At 45.1% G+C, this 19,766-nt stretch overlaps 1 protein-coding gene across 1 annotated transcript in view; it reads left to right on the plus strand.

Moving 5' to 3' along the window:
* The window catches only part of LOC144755716 (dehydrogenase/reductase SDR family member 4-like), a 98,929-nt gene that overhangs the window by 21,959 nt on the left and 57,204 nt on the right, over positions 1-19,766 (plus strand). The window contains exons 3-6 of the mRNA XM_078644903.1: positions 218-395; positions 742-843; positions 13,460-13,530; positions 17,856-17,907. Coding sequence (XP_078501029.1) covers positions 218-395; positions 742-843; positions 13,460-13,530; positions 17,856-17,907 — 403 coding nt within the window. The remainder of the gene's footprint in view (positions 1-217; positions 396-741; positions 844-13,459; positions 13,531-17,855; positions 17,908-19,766) is intronic.

The following is a 19,766-nucleotide window of genomic DNA, read 5'->3' on the forward strand; positions in this document are numbered from 1 at the left end:
AGCGTCCTTCTCAATTATTTGGACACAACACTCTAGCAAGCCACCTCAAGTCTCACCTATGAACATCCCTTTGTATCCCAGCAGTGGAAACCACACACCACTCTGCCAATCATCTGCAATACTGTTCTGCTGAGCCTCTTGTTATTCTTTGACACTCATTCTCCATCTCATAAATCTCTTTCTACACTGGACCTCCTTGATCTCTGATCTTTTACAGAATTGGCCTTGCCATCGCTCGGCGACTGGCTCAAGATGGAGCACACGTAGTAGTGAGCAGCCGTAAGAAATCAAATGTGGACCGGACAGTGGAGGAGCTAAAGGCCGAGAACCTGAGTGTTATGGGTGTCGTGTGCCATGTTGGGAAGGAGGAGGATAGACAGAGGCTGGTGGAAATGGTGAGAGCACTTGCAACCATATCCTTGTACCCGTGAAACCACTACCCCTAATGCCCACTAATTCCCACTGCTTGGATCAAATTCCTACCCTGGGTCAATCAAAGTCCTCTCCTTCCCAATTTAGGGCCAAGGTAAACTATTTCAGTGAGGATTCCAGCCTGTCTTGTTGAGGTAAGGGGGCTTGGAGTCCTGGTTAAAATCTGAAAGGCTTGCTTCTCCCGCCCCCTCCTTTCTTTTTTTCATTGACCTCACATACCCTAAAGTGCTTTTAGCTTTTTCCTCCATTTGAGGCCCCTTGTTACAGGATGTAGGAGACCTACTCTGATTGATTTTCTTTTTTGCTCAGGCTGTGGAGCGTTTTGGAGGAATAGATTTGTTGGTGTCCAATGCTGCTGTTAATCCCTTTGCTGGAAACATATTGGATTCAACTGATGAGCAGTGGGAAAAGGTAAGCATTACACAGTAACCATTCTGTTTTCACATAGACCACTTTGTTATCTGGATTACAGAGTTCTGTTGAAGGAAGGTTCTTTCTGGCGACTGTAGGATGCAAAGTAGAGAACAACAGCAAGAGCAGCTTGGAGTCTTGCCTCGATAATAGCCCTTGGTGACCCCTGCTGACAGTAATGGAAGGACTGCTGAACTAATGCACCTTAAAGGCTAAGAAGATCCAGATATGGTTTACATGGATACCTGTCAAGGGTTAGATTCCCAAAAAAACAAAAGATACAAAAGAATAGTCAACCATTGGGAGTAATCACCCCAGTCTACCCCTCTCCTCATATTTATTTAGTCCATTCTAACTAGAGTACACTTGATTTGCAGATATTCAGAATCATTGCCAGGTCTCCACTGCAAAGGTTCAGTACTATATCCTCCCACCTTATGTCCTCAGGTGTTAGGTGTTTGCTCTTGTAGAGGTCACCCAAAGGCTCTCCTGTGGTAGGACACCATACCCTGTGACAGTGTTGCAAAATCCATGCTTTCACCTTCTGTTTAGTCTGACCTTTATATAGAAGGTTACAGGTGCACCATTTCACATAGACTTTTATAGTATTACAAATCGTTAGATCGTTCAATACAAATCTCTTATCGCTATGCTCACAAAATCTTGCCTCCCTACACAAATTGCATGGTCTGCTAACAGTGATTTTAAACTTCCTAAAATCGGTGGTAGGCTGCAGTATTAACAACTTTAGAGTTTTTACTTCTGTTTCGATCAATGTCATAAGTGAAGTAGATTTTTCATCCCTCTAAACTATCCTTGCTCGCAACATTTAACAAGTTTCTCTTAACAGGGTGTGATCCATCCATCCCCTACCACTTATAGAGCTTACAGTCCTCTGTAATATCCCGCCTTGGGGTCGAATAATTGACTCCTGTATAATAGAATAATTGACTCCTGTGTAACTTTCTCTTTTCATTCATTTATTTTTTTATTATTTGTTTGTTGCATTTTAGAACATTGGCGCAACATTGCACCACATACAGCACTTGTATCATCACCGCAAATTGGATTATAGCAAATACAATTCAACAGTCAAACAAAAGCCCCCCCATCCTTCCAACCCTCTGCTAAAAAAGCGAGACACCGCTCTTATCGATGCTGAGGTAATTGCGGCATACTGCGTTTCCTATGACCAATGACTAAGTATACAGTTTAATTTGAATGCACATACCTATAAGTAACATAGGATGAAACAGGAGCACGCAAAATGTATAGTAGTCCCCCACCCATATGCTTTGGAGTGATCTTCAGTTCAGCAACGCTAGCAAAGGACGATGCCCCCCCATCAGCAATCTATTTGTCTCTGCCATCCGGCTCACCAACTCCTTCCCAATTAGGTATGTGTAACATTCTCATATTGATCTGGCATATTGCAAGTACATTCACATCAACATTTTAATCAGTTATTTTCTTCAGATTTTTGAGGCATGATCATTTTTTGGTCATTTACATCTTTGTTGATTTTGCATTCTTCCATTTATTTGAGTTGCGCGTAGGTGGTGAATTGAATGAATGAATTTGCTATTTGTAAAGTACAGCAATTGCCTAAAAACAAAATCTTTCCTGGCACTCCCCAATGCCAACCCTTCTGTTAGAAGACATAAAAGACAGTGACTGAACAGGGAAGGATTCAACAGTTAAGTTAAATAAGTCTTCAGCTGTTTTTGAAAAAGTTACATAGTTAGATTGAGTCCAGATAAATGTGGGCATGGAATTTCATGCTTTGGATTATAACACTGATAAAGATCTGCCATCTATCCTGCTTTTCTTTTTTTATGCCTAGGGATTGACAATAGATGTTAAGGTTCAAAACGCCGTGTGTGGGTGAAAAGGTAGCAAACGAATGAGGAGGACATGTAGTTTTCTATTATGTTACAGTTTATTGCCTTATAGTCAATACATAGTGCCTTGAAAAGACTCCTCTTAGCAACTGGCAACCAAAGAAGATGGAGAAGGTGAGTAGAAATAGGTGATTTATGTTGTAGTTCCACACGAAACGACGAGTTTAGCGTTTTGTAGTACCTGTACTCTTGAGTTGGATATTCCTGGAATCCACTAGTAAATGATTGCGGTAGTTCAGCCTGGAAAGTATTAAAACTCAAACTACAATTATTCTTGCAGCCGAGGGAAGGAAGGCAAGGATCTTCCTAATCACATTGAGCAGACACACACAAGTGACTGTGAGAGCTTTTGTGTGTTCTTGAAGGTAAGATTAGAGTTGAAGTCGATTTCTAACTTTCTAGCTTGGTATACCAACTCTACTGCCCACCATCCATCGAGAGGTTACCAAAGATGACACTTCTGTTTTATCTTCATTTAAAATTCGAGAAATCCGTTTCATTCAATCTGCAAGATAAGAGTAGAGTCAAGATGATTTGATGGTATCAAACGCGGTCAATAAATCAATCAGATTCCTCTGTCATCAAAGAGGAAGGCGATGTCATTGGTGGTGTTTGCTTGCAGCTTCTATACTTAAACCTTTCCTGAACCCAGATTGTGCTGAGTGGAAGAGTTGGTGATTTTCCAGGAACTTGATCAATTGTTTATCATAGCCTCTGTGATCTTACAAAAGCGGGGCAGTATAGAAATGGGTTGATAATTGGACAGGGTCAAAAGATCAAGCAATGGCTTCAATAGAGGGGTCACTAGTGCATTTTTCCAGGAGAAGGGGAGTATACCTCACTGAAGGTAGGAGATGCAACGTTCGGTAAGTGCTGAGACAATGGTGTTTGCCATTTATTTTTATATCGTTCACTGGAGGTATGTCTATTGGGGAGGCTGAGCTGACAGCAGAAAAAAATTCATTAATCATCTCAACTGAATCCTTATTTAACTGTGGCCAAGATGGCCTGGTGGCATTTGTCTGACTAGGATTGTTCCTTTGCCCCATTGGCCCAGGTTATGTAACCATTTTGTGATCGTATCCTGAAAAAAGTTGGATATGTTGTGGCACATCTCCTGAGAGGCTGTACAGTGTAATGTGTTGCTCGGTGGAGGGGGAAGGCTTTTGTTATATAGCAAACAATTCTCTTGTAGAGTTTTTTTGGCATTAGAAATCTGATTGCGAAAGTAGGTTGCCTTGGTAGTGAAGATCAGCTTTTTTTTATTGCTGTTGTTGAATTTTATATAATTGGATACTGTCCAGGTTATTATGCTTCTCTCCTGATCTTTCCAATTTCTTGCACTCTCTCTTGGTGCATCAGAAGGTCTTAGTGTACCAAAGAGGAGAGGGTTTTTTTTTTGCTTTAATGAGCCTGACGGGAATGAATGTCAAAAGTCAGAGCTATATACTGATTTACTCGTTTGATTTTGGAATCAGGATCGTGCTCAGAAAGTGTTCTTGGCATCCATGTTAAGGTTGGCCAGGCCCTAACCAGTCTACAAGATCTGACTTTACACACATGCACAATGTGTTTAGAATTAATTTGTAATTTCTTTATGAGCAGACAAGATCAATAGTAATGAAGGGCACATGGATGGCCAAAGATTAAATCCAGTGTGTTGGCTGCTGTGTGGGTAGCGCTTGTAGTGAACTGCAGTTGTAGGGTGTTGAAGCAATTGATACAATTTTAGGCCTCATTATTTTGGCACAATGTCGGAGTGTAATTTAAATTTCCCAACAACCAACAGTCAGTCACTGTTTAGTAGGCATGTAGCTACAGCTTCTAAGAGGAGTAAAATTATCTACAAAACCAGGAGGTCTGTTTATTAAAATACATTTGACCGCAGGACAATCAGTTAATATTATTGTAAGGACTAGATATTTTGCATTCTTAGTGTGAGAAATACTATAATTAAGAATTTTAAGATTCTATTTAAAAGTGCCAGCAATCGCACCTCCATATTTGTCCGGGGGTCTAAATGTTTTTTGGGTATCCTCTAGCATTGAGTTCTCTGAGAGCCCGGTCTCTGTAATGAAAAGACAATCTAAGTTCAAGTCTACAATTAGTTTGTTGATTTCTAAACAATGCTTGACTAGTGAGCAAGCATTTAAGAGGACACAAGTTAGGTTTTTATGCCATAGGGGAGTTAACTGTGACCTATTGTTTCCAGAATTGATGTTTTTCATGGAGCTAAAGTCTATTTTCAGAACGAGAATGTTTTTGAAAATGTCCTTAAGATGGGCTGGAAGACGGAACAAAAACGAGGAAGAAGAGCCTCCTACTGAGAAGTTCCTCCCTACTAACATTTGGTCCAAAACTGGCAGAGTTCCTGGCCCTAGGCCCGGCTGTGGCACAGACGATCTTCCATGCATGCGTCCTTTGTATGCAAATACCGCACCCGAGTTTAGATGCCTGTTGCTGGTCTTAGCTTTGACCACAGCAGTGAAACTACAGATTACCCCATCTAAGATATTAGCTGGGCAAGAAAAAAGTCTGTCTCTGTTTACAGTGGACTCGAGAAAAGTAAATGACCTGACTAAACGTGCTTGGCAAAAGGTTACGTCTCACAAATCCAGAATGCCATTTAAGAGCACACAGCCTGATTGCATCAACCCTGTTTAATTAGCCGATGGATGGCGATTCGTCTCATTGCTAAGTTGACAGCCGCACCAGGCATCACTTTCTCGCAGACCCACAGATTCTTCCCCAATATTGATAGGAAACGGGGGTGCATTGAGACCTTGTGCAGTTACGGTGTCCGCTTGCAAGGCTGCAGATGAGACTTTCCAGCAGCTGCTGCCTCTCTACTAAGTACAGTCAATGGTGACTCAATCAAAGAGAAAGATCCCAGTGCTGGTGTTTCTTCAATGGTAGATTTAGTAGTCAATTAATATTAGAGGTTCTACTTTAAAACGTCTTGGTTACAAATTATGATATTGCACTAGTGCTGGGTCACTCTCTATATCACTCAAACCAAGATGATTGATGTCAGTCAACAAAATGCCCCCTCCTCTATCGCCCATCAGGCAACACGCCCTCCTTTGAAGAACACCTTTTGGAACTGATAAAGCACTGATCTCTCTCTCTAATGAAAACCTCTTCCTAGGTGACTTCAACCCACACTGGAATGATGAGGAAGACGCTCTCATACAATCCTTAAATGATCTCCTTCTCTGCAAAAACCTTACCCAGCACTGTACATACCTTCAACCCTGGACGCCATAATTGCGCAAAACGAAACGGTAACTATTAAAAACATCCTCACTGTTGACGGGCAGATCACCAGATTATTCTGTTTCACATCATCAAATCTGAAATACTCCCCCCCCCCGCACTTAGAAAATCTTTCAATGGTCCCACAACTTAAGTCAGATTCTCCTGGAGGATATGGAAGATAAAATGATGTCCCAACTCCCTCCCCACCCCCACAGTGAACCGTACCATCTCCACATGCTCCTGGCTTATAAGGATGTTTTAAAAAATCTTCCCTTTCATCCAGCGTGCAGCCAGGATCCAGGTAGCTCTGGCTCTGGTAATGGCCAGACTAGACAACTGCAATGCTCTGTACCTGGCCACCAGTAAGGGCTTGCAACATAAACTCCAGGTACTGCAGAATGGACTTGCAAGACTCATTCTGGACATCCCCAAAACGCAATCGGCCAAAAAGGGACTAGAACACCTACACTGGCTTCCCATTGAACAGCGCATCAGTTTTAAAGCATTGAGTATGGTCCATAAGTCACTGCATGACTCCTACCCTCTGAGACTCAACACCATGTTCAAATGGCACTCCCCAGGACGAACACTGCGGTCCTCTCACCAAATGCAACTTTGGGTACCAAAAACCAAGAAGAGGAAGTGGGGGGATAGGGCTTTATCAGTGGCAGCGTCCAAGCTCTGGAATTCCCTGCCCTTGGCACTTAGATCTATTCCTCTTCTGCTCCCGTTTAGAAAAGCTCTTAAGACCTGGCTGTTCTCAGGCACACGGTGAGCTGAAGCTCCTCCATGCCTCTTCTGGTCGATGTGTTATCTGCGGTCTTTCTCTAAGCGCCTTGATGCCCTGGAGTGATTGTTGCGCTATATACATATCAAAATCAAATCAAAATCAATCAAATCAAATGACAGTCTACCTCTCAACAGATGTGGTTACTTCCCACTATAACTCAACAATGTTATCCATCCTAGATAAACTATCTCCCCGAAGACTGAAAACAATGTGAGAGACTCCTTCAAGATTCTGGTTCAACAAAGACCTCAATGCAGAAAGAAGACAAATGAGAGCCCCAGAAAGACTCTGGATTACAAAACCGTCCCCTTCCCACCTTTGCAGCTCAGATGTGAGTGCAGAAAATATAAAAACTACATCTTAAAAGAAAAAGCTGCATACTTCCCCAAAGCACTAGACAAAGCAAAAAACTGCCCCAAAGAACTGGTCAAGAACATTAAACAAATAACCTCAAAACCAGCAAAGCCCCATGTCTCTAAAGAACACTGTGATAACTTCGTAAAATTCTTAAATGAGAAAATCACGAAGATCGAACTCTCCGTAGACCACCACACTCTAATGTCCACCAAAAATCTTCTCTTAGAAAGGAGCAAACCAACGCACCTTCTACTTCGCCGAATTAATAATGTCGTCCATCCACCATGAGCCCTTCGGATATAAATTTAAACCCAGGAACCAACTCAACTGACAAGAGGTGGAGGACTTGCTACTTGTTCACAGAGGATAACATCTCTATGTTGATCGGAAATCCCAAACCCTCCTCTAACCTAGCAGATCCTCTTACGGCCTCCCTGGCAAAAAACCTCACCCATGCCCTAGCACCTCTCTGGGCCAAAATAATATACAGCTCCTTGAGTAATGGACTGATGCCTGACTGCCTCAAACTAGGTCAAGTCACTCCCTTGTTAAAGAAACCAGGTGCAGACCCAGACGACCTCAACAACTTCAGACCCATCTCCAACCTACCCTTCCTGCCTAAAAAGCTTGAAAAATGTGTCCCCTCCAAACACGCCCAACACATTGACTCCAACACAGCCACTACAGTCAGGATTTAGAAAATAATGATGCACTGAAACAGCCCTGCTAAACATAGCGGGTGACATGCACAAGTCACTGGATGCTGATAGATGCTGCCTGCTCATACTCCTAAACCTATCCGTGGCCTCCAACACTGTTGACCACTAGTTGCTTCTTGAATCCCTCCATAAGCGGATTAGAGTCAATGACCTGGTCCTGAAATTGTTCACCTCCTATCTCCATAACCGATCCCAACTAATAAAAATCAACAATTCGACCTCTGACACTTTCATCATGACCAGGAGTGTCTCGCAAGGCTCAGTCCTTTCATCTACACTATTTAATATATACATGGAACCCCTCACCAACATGCTCAAACAAGCATCATCCTCTAACACCTCCATGACACCCAGACCTACCTATAAATGTAATCACTAGAAGACGTACAACGACTTAACTCCTCTCTCAGAAAAGGTCAAAACTGACCCTCGCTCAACCACCTGAAACACAAACAAGGCAAGATGGAATCCAAAAATGGACGGAACCCCCCAGGTCCAAGAGTGGATAAATTCTACTGATGCTCTGAACTGCAACCTGATGCTCTCGGAATCCGCCAACTCTTTGGGGATCTCCCTTGCTCCAAGCCTGAGAATGAGTCGACACACAAAGATTACAGCTAAAAGGGCATTCTACATCCTGGAACTCCTACACAAAACCAAACTCTTTCTCCTCTTCCCCCCCCCGAAAGATCTAAAAACGGCTACCCAAGCGATGGTACTTTCTACATTGGGCTATGGGAACGCCACCCTCACTGTCTCCGCTAAATTGCATCCAGTACCCTTAAAAGCCACACTAAATACAGCAGCAAGGATGGTCACTGTAGCGAAAAAATATGACCACATCTCCCCCTCCCTGAAAAATCTCAAATGGCTCCCAATCGAAGCCCATTGCTGCTTCAAAACGGCCTGCCTCACTGCAAAGTCCTCCACACTCGGAAACCTGCTTACCTTGCATCCAAACTCTCAAAGGCAGGCCAGGCAAGAAATCTTAGAAGCACCAAAACTCTGCTTCTCATTCCTCCAAAAAAACACAAACAAAAAACCCTCACTCACTTCTTTTTGGGAAATGCACCCAACATCTGGAACTCACTCCCAGTGCATATCAGGACCAAACCCTGCAGCAGAGTACGGGAGACAAGCCGTGCCCACTCTCCTCCCATATTTGTAATTGGCTTGTGTCCTTGTCTTTTGTAAATGCCGCCTTCGGATTTGTTAATAGGCTTGTTAGTCCCTCCTTAGTACGGCTTTGTCTTCATTTGTACCCTCCCATGGCAACTGGCCCTTTTACTTCGGTTGTTACACGGGACCTGTTAATTAGTCTGTAAGCACTATTTACTTTATTGAGTTTCTCTTACTGCCGGCCGGAAATGCGCTGCTTTAGCTGAAACTGCTTGTGTTTTTTTAAGCAGCACGGCCGCTCCCGCAACACGGGCGCCTGCTTTCAATCACTTCACCCCGGCATTATCTTGTGCCTGTTTCAACCCCCCAACGAAATTGGATTTAGAAATGATATAGCAAATTAATTAATGATTAGTGAATTCCAGGTAGCACATTATCCTGTGCTAATGGGCTAAAGCTGACAACAGCACCTCTGTGTTAATGTCTCTGTGCTAAAGCCACTTTACTGGCTATTTTCAAAAGCCTATTTTATTAACACTACCACCACCATCAATACCACCATCTCCGCCAAAACCACCACAACCACCAATACCATCATCACCAATACCACCACCACCAAAACTACCACCACCACCACCACCAATACCACCACCATCAATACCCCCACCATCAATACCACCCCCATCAACACCACCATTACCACTACCACCACCAATACAACCCCCAAAGCCACCAATGCCACCACCAATATCATCACCACCAATACCACCACCTACAATAAAAACACCATCAATATCATCACCACCAATACCACCACCTACAATAAAAACACCATCAATACCATCACCACCACCAATACCACCACCAGCAATAAAACCACCACCACTAATACCACCACAAATACCACCACCAATAACATCACCGCCCATACCACCACCGACAATACCACCACCAATGCTACCACCAATATCACTACCACCACCAATACCACCACCAATAATACCACCACCACAAATACCACAGTACCAATACCACCACCACTAATGCCACCACCAACAATGCCACCACCAATGCCACCACCACCACCAATACCCTACAACCAATACCACCACCATCACCACCACCAATACCTTACCATCAATACCAGTGCCACCACTACCAATACTACCACCAATACCGCCACCGCCACCACCACCACCACCACCACCACCACCACCACCAATACCACCACCTCCACCAATACCCCCAATACCAATATCATCACCACCAATACCACCACCTCAGCGCCTCTCGCTCACTGGTAATAGCAGGGACACTGTACAAGGCCGGAGCTGCAGCCGAGACCATCCTTCCCTTCCTCCTTAAAGCCATAAAGCACAGCCTGCCCTGCACCAGGAGGTGAAGCCAGGGCCCTTCTACAGCTGGAGTGTTTTTTATTAGGCCAAAGATAGCGATGACCTTACGCAATGCCACACTGCACACTCAAATCCCGGAGAGGGGAGGAGATAGCCCCTCCCCTCCTGCTCTTCCTCCTCTTCACTGCACTATTTATCACTACTTTGAAGACGTCACAGGCCGGTCTCTTCCTCTGATATTTACAATCTAACAAGCGGTCGAGAAGGCCCTTCAATGCAAAGCAAATGGTCTTGCATTTCTGAGCGATTAAGCTATTAGTATTGTAAATAACAATGTCTTTTATTTATGTTTTAAAATCCAAAACATAAATAAAAGGCATTGTCATTTACAATGCCAATAGCTCAAACTCTTGTGAATGCGAGACCTGTTGCATTGCAAATGCTTGATTTAGCTGTGGAGCACCCGACCCACATACGAACTTATTACCTTCCATATTAACCAAGCTGTGCACCCCCGTACCATTAGTGATTTAGCTGTGAACCATATTAAACAGCCACTAGGAAGGTGTGGGACCAGAATGACATAGAAAGGCAAAATTGTCTTGTTGGTGATCTTTGCTCTCCCTTCTTCACACGACCGAAACAAATATCTCCTCTGGGTTTATGCTAAACTTCAATTTTTTGTGTCGAAAAAACCTGAAACGGTTTGGTGCTGCAGAGGTTGGGGCAGAGTTCTTGTGAATGGGGGATTATTTATTCTGGGGCTTTCCCAAAACAATTTACTTCATGAGACGCATTTCTCGGTTATGCTTGCTAGAGAGGGGAATTTTCAATTGGTTGTGGAGAGGTAAGGCCACGGATTAACAGTATAACCTTGGAGTTCATTGTTGTCTTCTTTGGATCACTTTCTTGTTCTGCTGCCTATTTTGTCCAGAATATTTGGGAATAGGCTCCCTGATTGGGAATAAAAGAGTGCTTAATATAGGGGTAAGATTAATTACATTGTGAAGTTGGGTATCCTAGGTTCAACTTATTTCCTATCACCCGCCCTCTTCTTTGATTGTGGATGTCCACACACCATATTTGTGAAGGGATTTAAGGGGAATGTACAGCTGTCCACAGGACTGCACAACATTTTTTTAGTGTTTTTTAGGTCTTGTCTGAGACCGCGCACGCGCTGTCTCTTCGAGACATTTAGTAAGTGGCTTTTAAAAGTGCCACCAGAGGCTTTTGCTGGCCTACAGCTTGCGTTCACGAGCTCATGCACGTGCACAGCTGCCATCTGTGTTTTTATTGCTGTAATCAGGCTCCTCTGCTTGCACTACCCCCATCCCTTTTACCCCTCCCTCCTTGTCAGCTTCATTTGTGTCTTCAAGCTGTGAATCATGCTCCTCTGCTCGCACTCCCCCTCCTCTTCGTCAGTTTCATTTGTGTCTTCTATCACTGTGAATGCTCCTGCTTCCACGAGGCACACACACCATCAGTCGTCAGTGCACGCTTTCACCAGGCACACACACCACCAGCCGTCAGTGCACTCTTCCACCGGGCACACACACCACCAGCCGTCAGTGCACGCTTCCACCAGGCTTACACACCACCAGCCGTCAGTGCAAACTTCCACCAGGCACACACACCACCAGCCATCAGTGCACGCTTCCACTAGGCACACACACCACCAGCCTTCAGTTCACGCTTCCACCAGGCATACACACCACCAGCCGTCAGTGCACGCTTCCACCAGGCACAAACACCACCAGCCCTCAGGGCACGCTTCCCTCAGGCACACACACCACCAGCCGCTGGTGCAAGCTTCCAACAGGCACACACACCACCAGCCCTTAGTGCACGTTTCCACCAGGCACACACACCACCAGACGCCGTGCATGCTTCCACCAGGCACACACACCACCAGACGCCGTGCATGCTTCCACCAGGCACACACACCACCAGCCGTCAGTGCATGCTTCCACCAGGCACACACACCACCAGCTGTCAGTGCACGCTTCCACCAGGCGCACACACCACCACCGTCAGTGCACACTTTCACCAGGCACACACACTACCAGCCGTCACACACTACCAGCTGTCGGTGCATGCTTCCACCAGGCACACACCACCAGCCGTCAGTGCACGCTTTCACCAGGCACACACACACCACCAGCCGTCGGTGCATGCTTCCACCAGGCACACCCACCACCACCCATCAGTGCACACTTCCACCAGGCTCACACACCACCAGCTGTCAGTGCACGCTTCCACCAGGCACACACACCACCCACCGTCAGTGCACGCTTCCACCGGGCACACACACCACCAGCCATCTGTGCACGCTTTCACCGGGCACACACACCACCAGCCATCTGTGCACGCTTTCACCGAGCACACACACCACCAGCCATCAGTGAACGCTTTCACTAGGCCCACACACCACCAGCTGTCCGTGCACGCTTTCACCTGGCACACACACCACCAGCCGTCAGTGCAGCAGGCAGGCTCTTCTCAGAGTTTCTTGGTAAATATGTGGGAGGGAGTGGGTCGAGTTTCCTTAAACCATGCTGAGTATGCTGGTGCAGTGCATGAACTCCTGTGTGAGTGAGTCATGCTGCCTGGGGCTCACTCACTCCACACTTGTAAATTGCGCCTACACCAGGCTTTTTCTTATTTGCAAAGTTCGGAGCATGCGCACAGCTAGGCAGCCCCTACACCACCGGGAATGACTGCTTCCTACAACCAGAATGGAAACGACATTCAATAAAAACATGTTCATTTGATGCAAAGAACTGTTAACAAAAACCATGTTCAGCTATTGTAGATCTGGCAACTTAAACAAAACAGCAACTGAAAACAAACAAGCATTGGCAAAGCCAATAGGTCTCGCTTTTTGGACTCTATAAGTATTTAGTTATGCAGCAGAATATCCTTGGTGCAACAACACCAACTTTTGCATGGCTAAACACTTATAAGGTCCCAAATGCGAGACCTATTGGCTATGTCAATGGTTGTTGTAACTTGAAGGTCTTGCCCCTTATCTCAAAACGAGGCCCTGCTTAGCTCTTTATCATTGCGAAATGAATGCAACTGTATTATTAACTTTCATGTAAATATTTTCTTTTTCAGATTCTGGATATAAATGTAAAGGCCACGTTCCTGTTGGTGAAACTTGTAGCCCCTCACATGCAAAAACGAGGGTAAGGTCCTTAACTTTGAATGTGTTACCTGTGCACTATTATTTAGTTGTGATTATTCTCCTGGTACTAGACTGTAAGATGTTTTGGCTTGAGAGTACCAAAAGGTTGTAAGGTAGGCGAGGGAGCAGAGGTAGAAAAGGTAGTGACATAGGAGTGTAAAGATAGTTTATATCAAGTGACAGGGCTGGCCTCGAATTTAGTAGACACTAAGCCAGTTTTCCCAATTGGTTCTTCTGTAGGACTGTTGAAGCCTACAAAGGAAAACATTATCTTGTCTTCAGGCAGTCCAGTTAAAAATAGAATTGAAGTACTAAATATAAAAGGTGAAGTGAATGCTTCTACTAATTCTACATGCCATGCAGTAACCAACAGAGTGATATCTCAGAAGTAAAAGTCAGTAAATAATCTGTGTCAGAGTGTAAGGGAAGTAGACCAACAATGAGCACCAAGCTGCCAGAGAGAACATCTGGTTCTGGTTAATGTAGCAGAGAGCTGCAGCAAGTAAACGTATGCTCCTGAGAGCCCAAGCAAATGATGGACTGGAAAATATAGGTTCAGGTGCCTGATATCCAATATGAAGGCTGCTCCTGTTAGAGCAAAGGGGCAAAAACTTGTAATGCATCATTTAGATGTAACCCTTAATAATGGATCATTTAGATGTTGGTAGGCAGTCTGCCAAGTCTGAAATGGCTTTTTGTACCCAGTGGCAGAATGTGACCTCTTCTTTTTTTTTTTTTTTTTTTAATTTATTTTATTAATAGAAACACATTATTGTTTTTTCATGCCACGCATTAACAGTGTTCACTGCATTCCATTTGAATACGGAAATGGGTAGCTTTAAACTTACAATACAGTACCGGTTCCAAGCATTCACAAAACATATTGTCACACAGCAATAGCAGTGAGGGATAATTAGCCCATTAGGCCATGGTAGTCCCACCATTTTCTCCAAACTTTGTGGAATTTCTTGAGACATCCTCTCGCTTTGTAAATAAGTTCTTCAAATTTTCCACACCAGTCAATGCCCTTTTTCAAACCCTCCGGGGTGCACTGTAATAGCTGTCCAGTGGCAGGCTGTGTCTGGTTTGCAATTAGTGTGCCCATCCCCACCAGCATCCTATCCCACAGGGTTACCCATATCTTCCATAATGCCCAAGAGAACAATTCGGGGTTGTAAGTCGGTGGGAGTCCCTGCTACTGCGGAGAGAGTCCCCATGAGAGTTGGCCAGTTTGTCTGTATGTTAAGACCGCTCCAAGCCATGTGGAAAAAATCACTGAGTGGGGCTTGGCCCCTTAGGTATTTAGGGGAGCCAGCCCACCACAAACACGCAGGCATAACGTAGGCCTGGTGAAGGAACTTAAATAGTACCAGGCAAAGCCTGGCACACATTCCAGAGTGCGGGGTGCCATACATGTGTCCCTCCAGTCTACTTCGGCTACCTCTCCCACCTCCGTCTCAGGGCGTCCAGTGTCGTGAGGGAGTGTACCAGCAATGAGCCATGAAATCAGAGACACCCCCACTTTACTCAGGTGACCCATTAGGAGCTTACATTCTAGAGTGCTCTGTTCTGGTACCTCGTGTTGTGCGGTGCGATGTGGTAGGTGGAGAGGGCGTGCCGGACATGAAGGTATTGAAAGAGCTGGGAGAGAGGCATGCTGAAACTGGCTTGAAGCTCTTCTAAGGACCTAATGTGCCCCCCCTCCCCCCACACACATCACCAAGCCTTGAGATCCCTATCGTGTCCCATCCATGGATGCCAGCTAAGGAGGCCACCATTCCTAACCATTTTCTGTTCCACAGTGGGGTCTCCAGAGTAAGCCTTCAAAACCACCCAGTCCAGCGAAGTGCTACTCACCATGTATGAAATACCACCTGGGTAACCTCTGTGAGTGTGGCAGGGATAGCAGCCCCATAATGAATGCCTGTCACTCTGTCAAACACCTACAGGGCAAGCTCCTTCCTGTAAGCGGGTTTCTGGGTAACACCCTTCTTCAGCCAGGCTAGCTTGAATCCAGTGGCAAAGTGAAAATGCAAAGAGCAAAGTGTGCAAAGTTAGCAAGGGACCCACGTTTGGGCATACCTGGGTCTGAACTGAGGTGGCAAAGTGAGCTAAAGAATGATGATGGATTCAACCCAGATCTGTGACTGGGGGTGAGTGACTGAAAAGTTTCAGCGCTCCGTCCATCATCTCCTTGTGTTTGCTTTGTTCGCCCTAAGGATGCTTGTTTCCGGTTCAGAGAAGACCTGGCTTGGCAGTTCAGGCTGGACTGTTCCCATGAGGCACAGGTTCAAAACTGATTTGGATATAGCTGGTTCTGAACTGAGGTGGCAAAGTGAGCTAAATAATGATGATGGATTCAACCCAGATCTGTGACTGGGGGTGAGTGTCTGAAAAGTTTCAGCGCTCAGTCCATCATCTCCTTGTTTGCTTTGTGTTTTCAGGTACACACCCCAAAATTTGGGTCTGTTTCTGAAAAAAAAAATAACAACGACCCATACGCCCTGGGAATTTTCTGCCTGCACGTGGAAGACATTGTAGAATTTCCCTATCTTAGACCGTGTTACGGTGCATGACCGACCCAGGTAGGGCAAATCTACATATATAAAGACTGTAAAAGCAGTACAGGCAGTAGGCCTGTGGCAGACAGGCTGCTTCCAATGATAGTGTAGAGACTCCAGAACTGATCAGTCAGATGTTCCTGCACCTTGAAATATGACAGAGGAGCCGCAGATTTGGCGGGTCAGGAATCTCGCCATACCCTGATTGAGGCCCTTACTCTCCAGTTTATTTCCTTCAGTAGTCTATTGATAGCCACCTTGTGCTTGTAAAATTTCGTCCAGCACGTGTATTTTCGCAAGCTTCCATTAGAACTCATCTCAAGGTTTAGTTCTTTACATCCTTTAGATCTTCTTGCACAATGTATCCTTTTGGGGAGATGAGTCTTTTTTCACATAGTTTTATCTATGAACCCCTCTAGTCAAGGACGTAACTGATTTTGACACAGCTCCTCAGATCTGTGGCATTGCCATCTTTGCAGTCCTTCCACAAAGTCTGTTAAAGAGGTCCTCCTTTCCTGGAGGAATCTTCATATGTATTTTGGCACAGCTCCTCAGATCTGTGGCATTGCCATCTTGCGCAGTCCTTCAACAAAGTCTGTTAAAGAGGTCCTCCTTTGCTGGAGCAATATCCATACAGATTCAGGAGTGTAATCTCACATTTGACTAACTACCCCCTTGCATCAGGAATTGCTTATTCTATTTATTTTGATGTTTTGAGGAGAACGGTTTGTCTAGCTGTGAACACTTAGGGGCTGATTATGAGTTCCCGCCAAACCTGTGCTGGTGGTCCGACCACCCTTGTACTGCAGGACCGCCTGCAGTATTATGACAGAGGCGGTCGGACCACCTCAGGACCTCTGCGACCGCCAGTGATCCAGGATACCATGGCGTTCATGCAGCAGTCAGAGGCAGAAATATGCTGGTGGTGCCGCAAAGGCATCGCTGAGCATATTTTGAGTCTCCTCACTACCATCCTTTTCATGACGCTGAGCCCGCCATGAAAAGAGTGGCGGTAAGGCTACCAAAGTGGCCCTAATAAGGCCCCTGCCTCATCAGGGCCCAGGAGGTGCATGCGAGGGGTGGGGGTGCACATGTAGTGCCCCCTGGAATTTAACCCCCTGTTCCCTCATGGTGTGGCATGTATGCCACACCGTGGAGGTAGGTGCAGTTGGCGCTATGAGAGCGGTGATCTGCATGTCAGGCTCTTTAATTACCCTGCCAGACCTCTGCTGTCAGACCACCGCAGGGCTACCGGCCAGACCAGGATATAACTTCTAATCTGGCTGGAGGCAGCACCATGGCTTTGGTGATCCTACATCAGACGGCACTTTGCACCGTCTGCTGTAGGACCACCAAACTCGCAATCAGGCCCTAAGAGTCTACCTGGAAGGTCCTTTGGTTTACCCAAGCAAGGTAATCAACTCTTTAACAAAATGGGAGTAGTTGGCTGAACCACAGTCAATTCAGTTGGTGCACTTTAAGATCTGCCACAACCCCATCCCCAGAAGCTTCAACTGTTGCAGTGTGGTTTCCCTTTTAGTGTGGTTTGGATATGTCTGAGTCTATTCATAGCACAAAGCGGCCAAGGAAGTCAAGAAAAAAAACAGTCAGGAATATAGTTGCTGAAAGGGCACAGCATACCGATTGATTTTCTACTCTGCATGTGAGACTTTGCAGAAGCACTAGGGATATGGCATTGTGAAGAATGAAGGGGGGCAGTAAAAGTCCTAAATGAAAAAACCTTCTCTTCTTTTTCTCATTGCAGAGGTGGAGCCATTGTCATTGTGTCTTCTATAGCAGGATATGTTCCTTTTGAGGTGAGATACTCTACTCTAAAACTTCAGTCTGTGCTTTGAGGAGAGTATAAATGTTTGAAGTGATGAGGCTTTATAGTCTAGTATTAACTGGAATGGCAGCATTTTCAACAAGGAGGTTTACAGGGGGACATCCAAAGGCCTCTTTCACTATGTGGGTTCCCAATTCCTGTCCAATTCCTGTCAACACAGGGTGAGACTGTGAGACATTTCTTGAGTTTTGAAAGTACTTTCACAAGGTGCCATCTCAAGGCATCTCTCGCAGTACAGAATTATCCGGTGACTGTCACCCAGTCTGAGACAACTTACATTTTAACTTGGATCTGTGCCCACCGATTTCTGGCAGAGTAGCATAACCAATGGGAGGCAACAGCTCTTTTCATAAGAAAACTCACAGAAAAATAAGACTTCAAATTGAGGCGGAAAACCCACTACAACAGAGGGGTGAGAGGATTTACACCCCCTTCGACCTCCCGCTCAGACTTGTATCACAAAAAGAAGGGGAAACATTTTTATAAAAAGAAGAAAAGTAACTAAGAGTGAGTCAAGGAAAAAGCACCTTGCTTTTAAAACTGCCCTCACACACAGCAAGCTGTGTCATGCTTCATCATAGGGCTGCTAACACACTCTGCGACTCTGGGCAATAGCTTGCTTAATCTCCACAATGGCCCCTCGCGGCGGGATGCCTGACTTTCACCTTGTGGATACCCTGCTATCTCACAGGGGAATACCAGGAAGGGTTCCCTAAGCAAGCGCCGGGACACCCACTGCGGGTAGCTGTGCGCTATATAAGCTCAACTACATTTACATTTACATTTACATTTACCTCCGTGTTTACCCAACACTGGAGGTGGAGCAATAGGGAGGGGAAGACAATACAACATACAGTGCAGAGTTAGTGAAAACTCAAAGATGAGAAAATAGTGCAGGATCAGTAGAACTAAAAGCTGGTCCCAGGGGATCCTTATTACAATTTTAATATTAGGTCCCCTGTCCAGGATTTAAAAGGAAAAACGTGGATGCTAGGTGGAGAAACTTATTATGAGATTCCACCTGCTCCACACTGCATAAGTGTCGACATGTTTCAGCCGGCAAATGACAGGGCCCTGGCTTTCTTTAGGACTCTAACCTTTGTAAACCTGGGTGACACCCCTTACCCTTCTACCAAATCAGAAATTAAAAAAGGGGTAAAATCACCTTTCAAAAGAGCCCTTTGCTATGTGAAGGGGAACCTATAAAAATAAAAACAAAAACGAAAAACAATCGCATGACACTACCAGTGGCCCTTGTTCATATTCGTATACAACGTAACCACTGACAGACATTAATCTTAAAACACAAATTGTTTCGTGCCCAAATTCCCATAATTCTCAACACACTCTTAAAAACCTAGGGCTGCCCTCGCCCCCTTCAATCTCGTGGTAGGGCGGGGCTCTAGCCTAGTTGATAGGCCCTTATCACCAATATTACAAATGATACTGGATGAATGTCATACTCAATATCTTCATCTCCAAAATCCGAGCAAGCAAATACCAGCGGGACACTACTGCCCTCCAAGCTGAAGTAGCCCGACACTTACCGAGTTTATATTAGTAAAAAACTCGAAATGGTGAGGGAGGGAAACAGCTTCCTATTAGCACTCTCTGAAAGGGAAGCACATTTTTTTTATTAAAAACGCATCACTCCCAGTTTTATTAATGTCATTCTGATCCTTGTTTGACATTTTTATTAGCAAGCATGTGGGTGTATCTTTTCCTTATGTCAATTAACCTCATCCCTCCTGTGCACACAATATACCAGTGCACAGAATGAACACTCGGGAGGTGTCCTGTAGCCCCACAAACTATACTCGTAGCTAGAGC

Source organism: Lissotriton helveticus, chromosome 5_1 (assembly GCF_964261635.1).
Source record: "Lissotriton helveticus chromosome 5_1, aLisHel1.1, whole genome shotgun sequence".
Taxonomy (NCBI): Eukaryota; Metazoa; Chordata; class Amphibia; order Caudata; family Salamandridae; genus Lissotriton; species Lissotriton helveticus.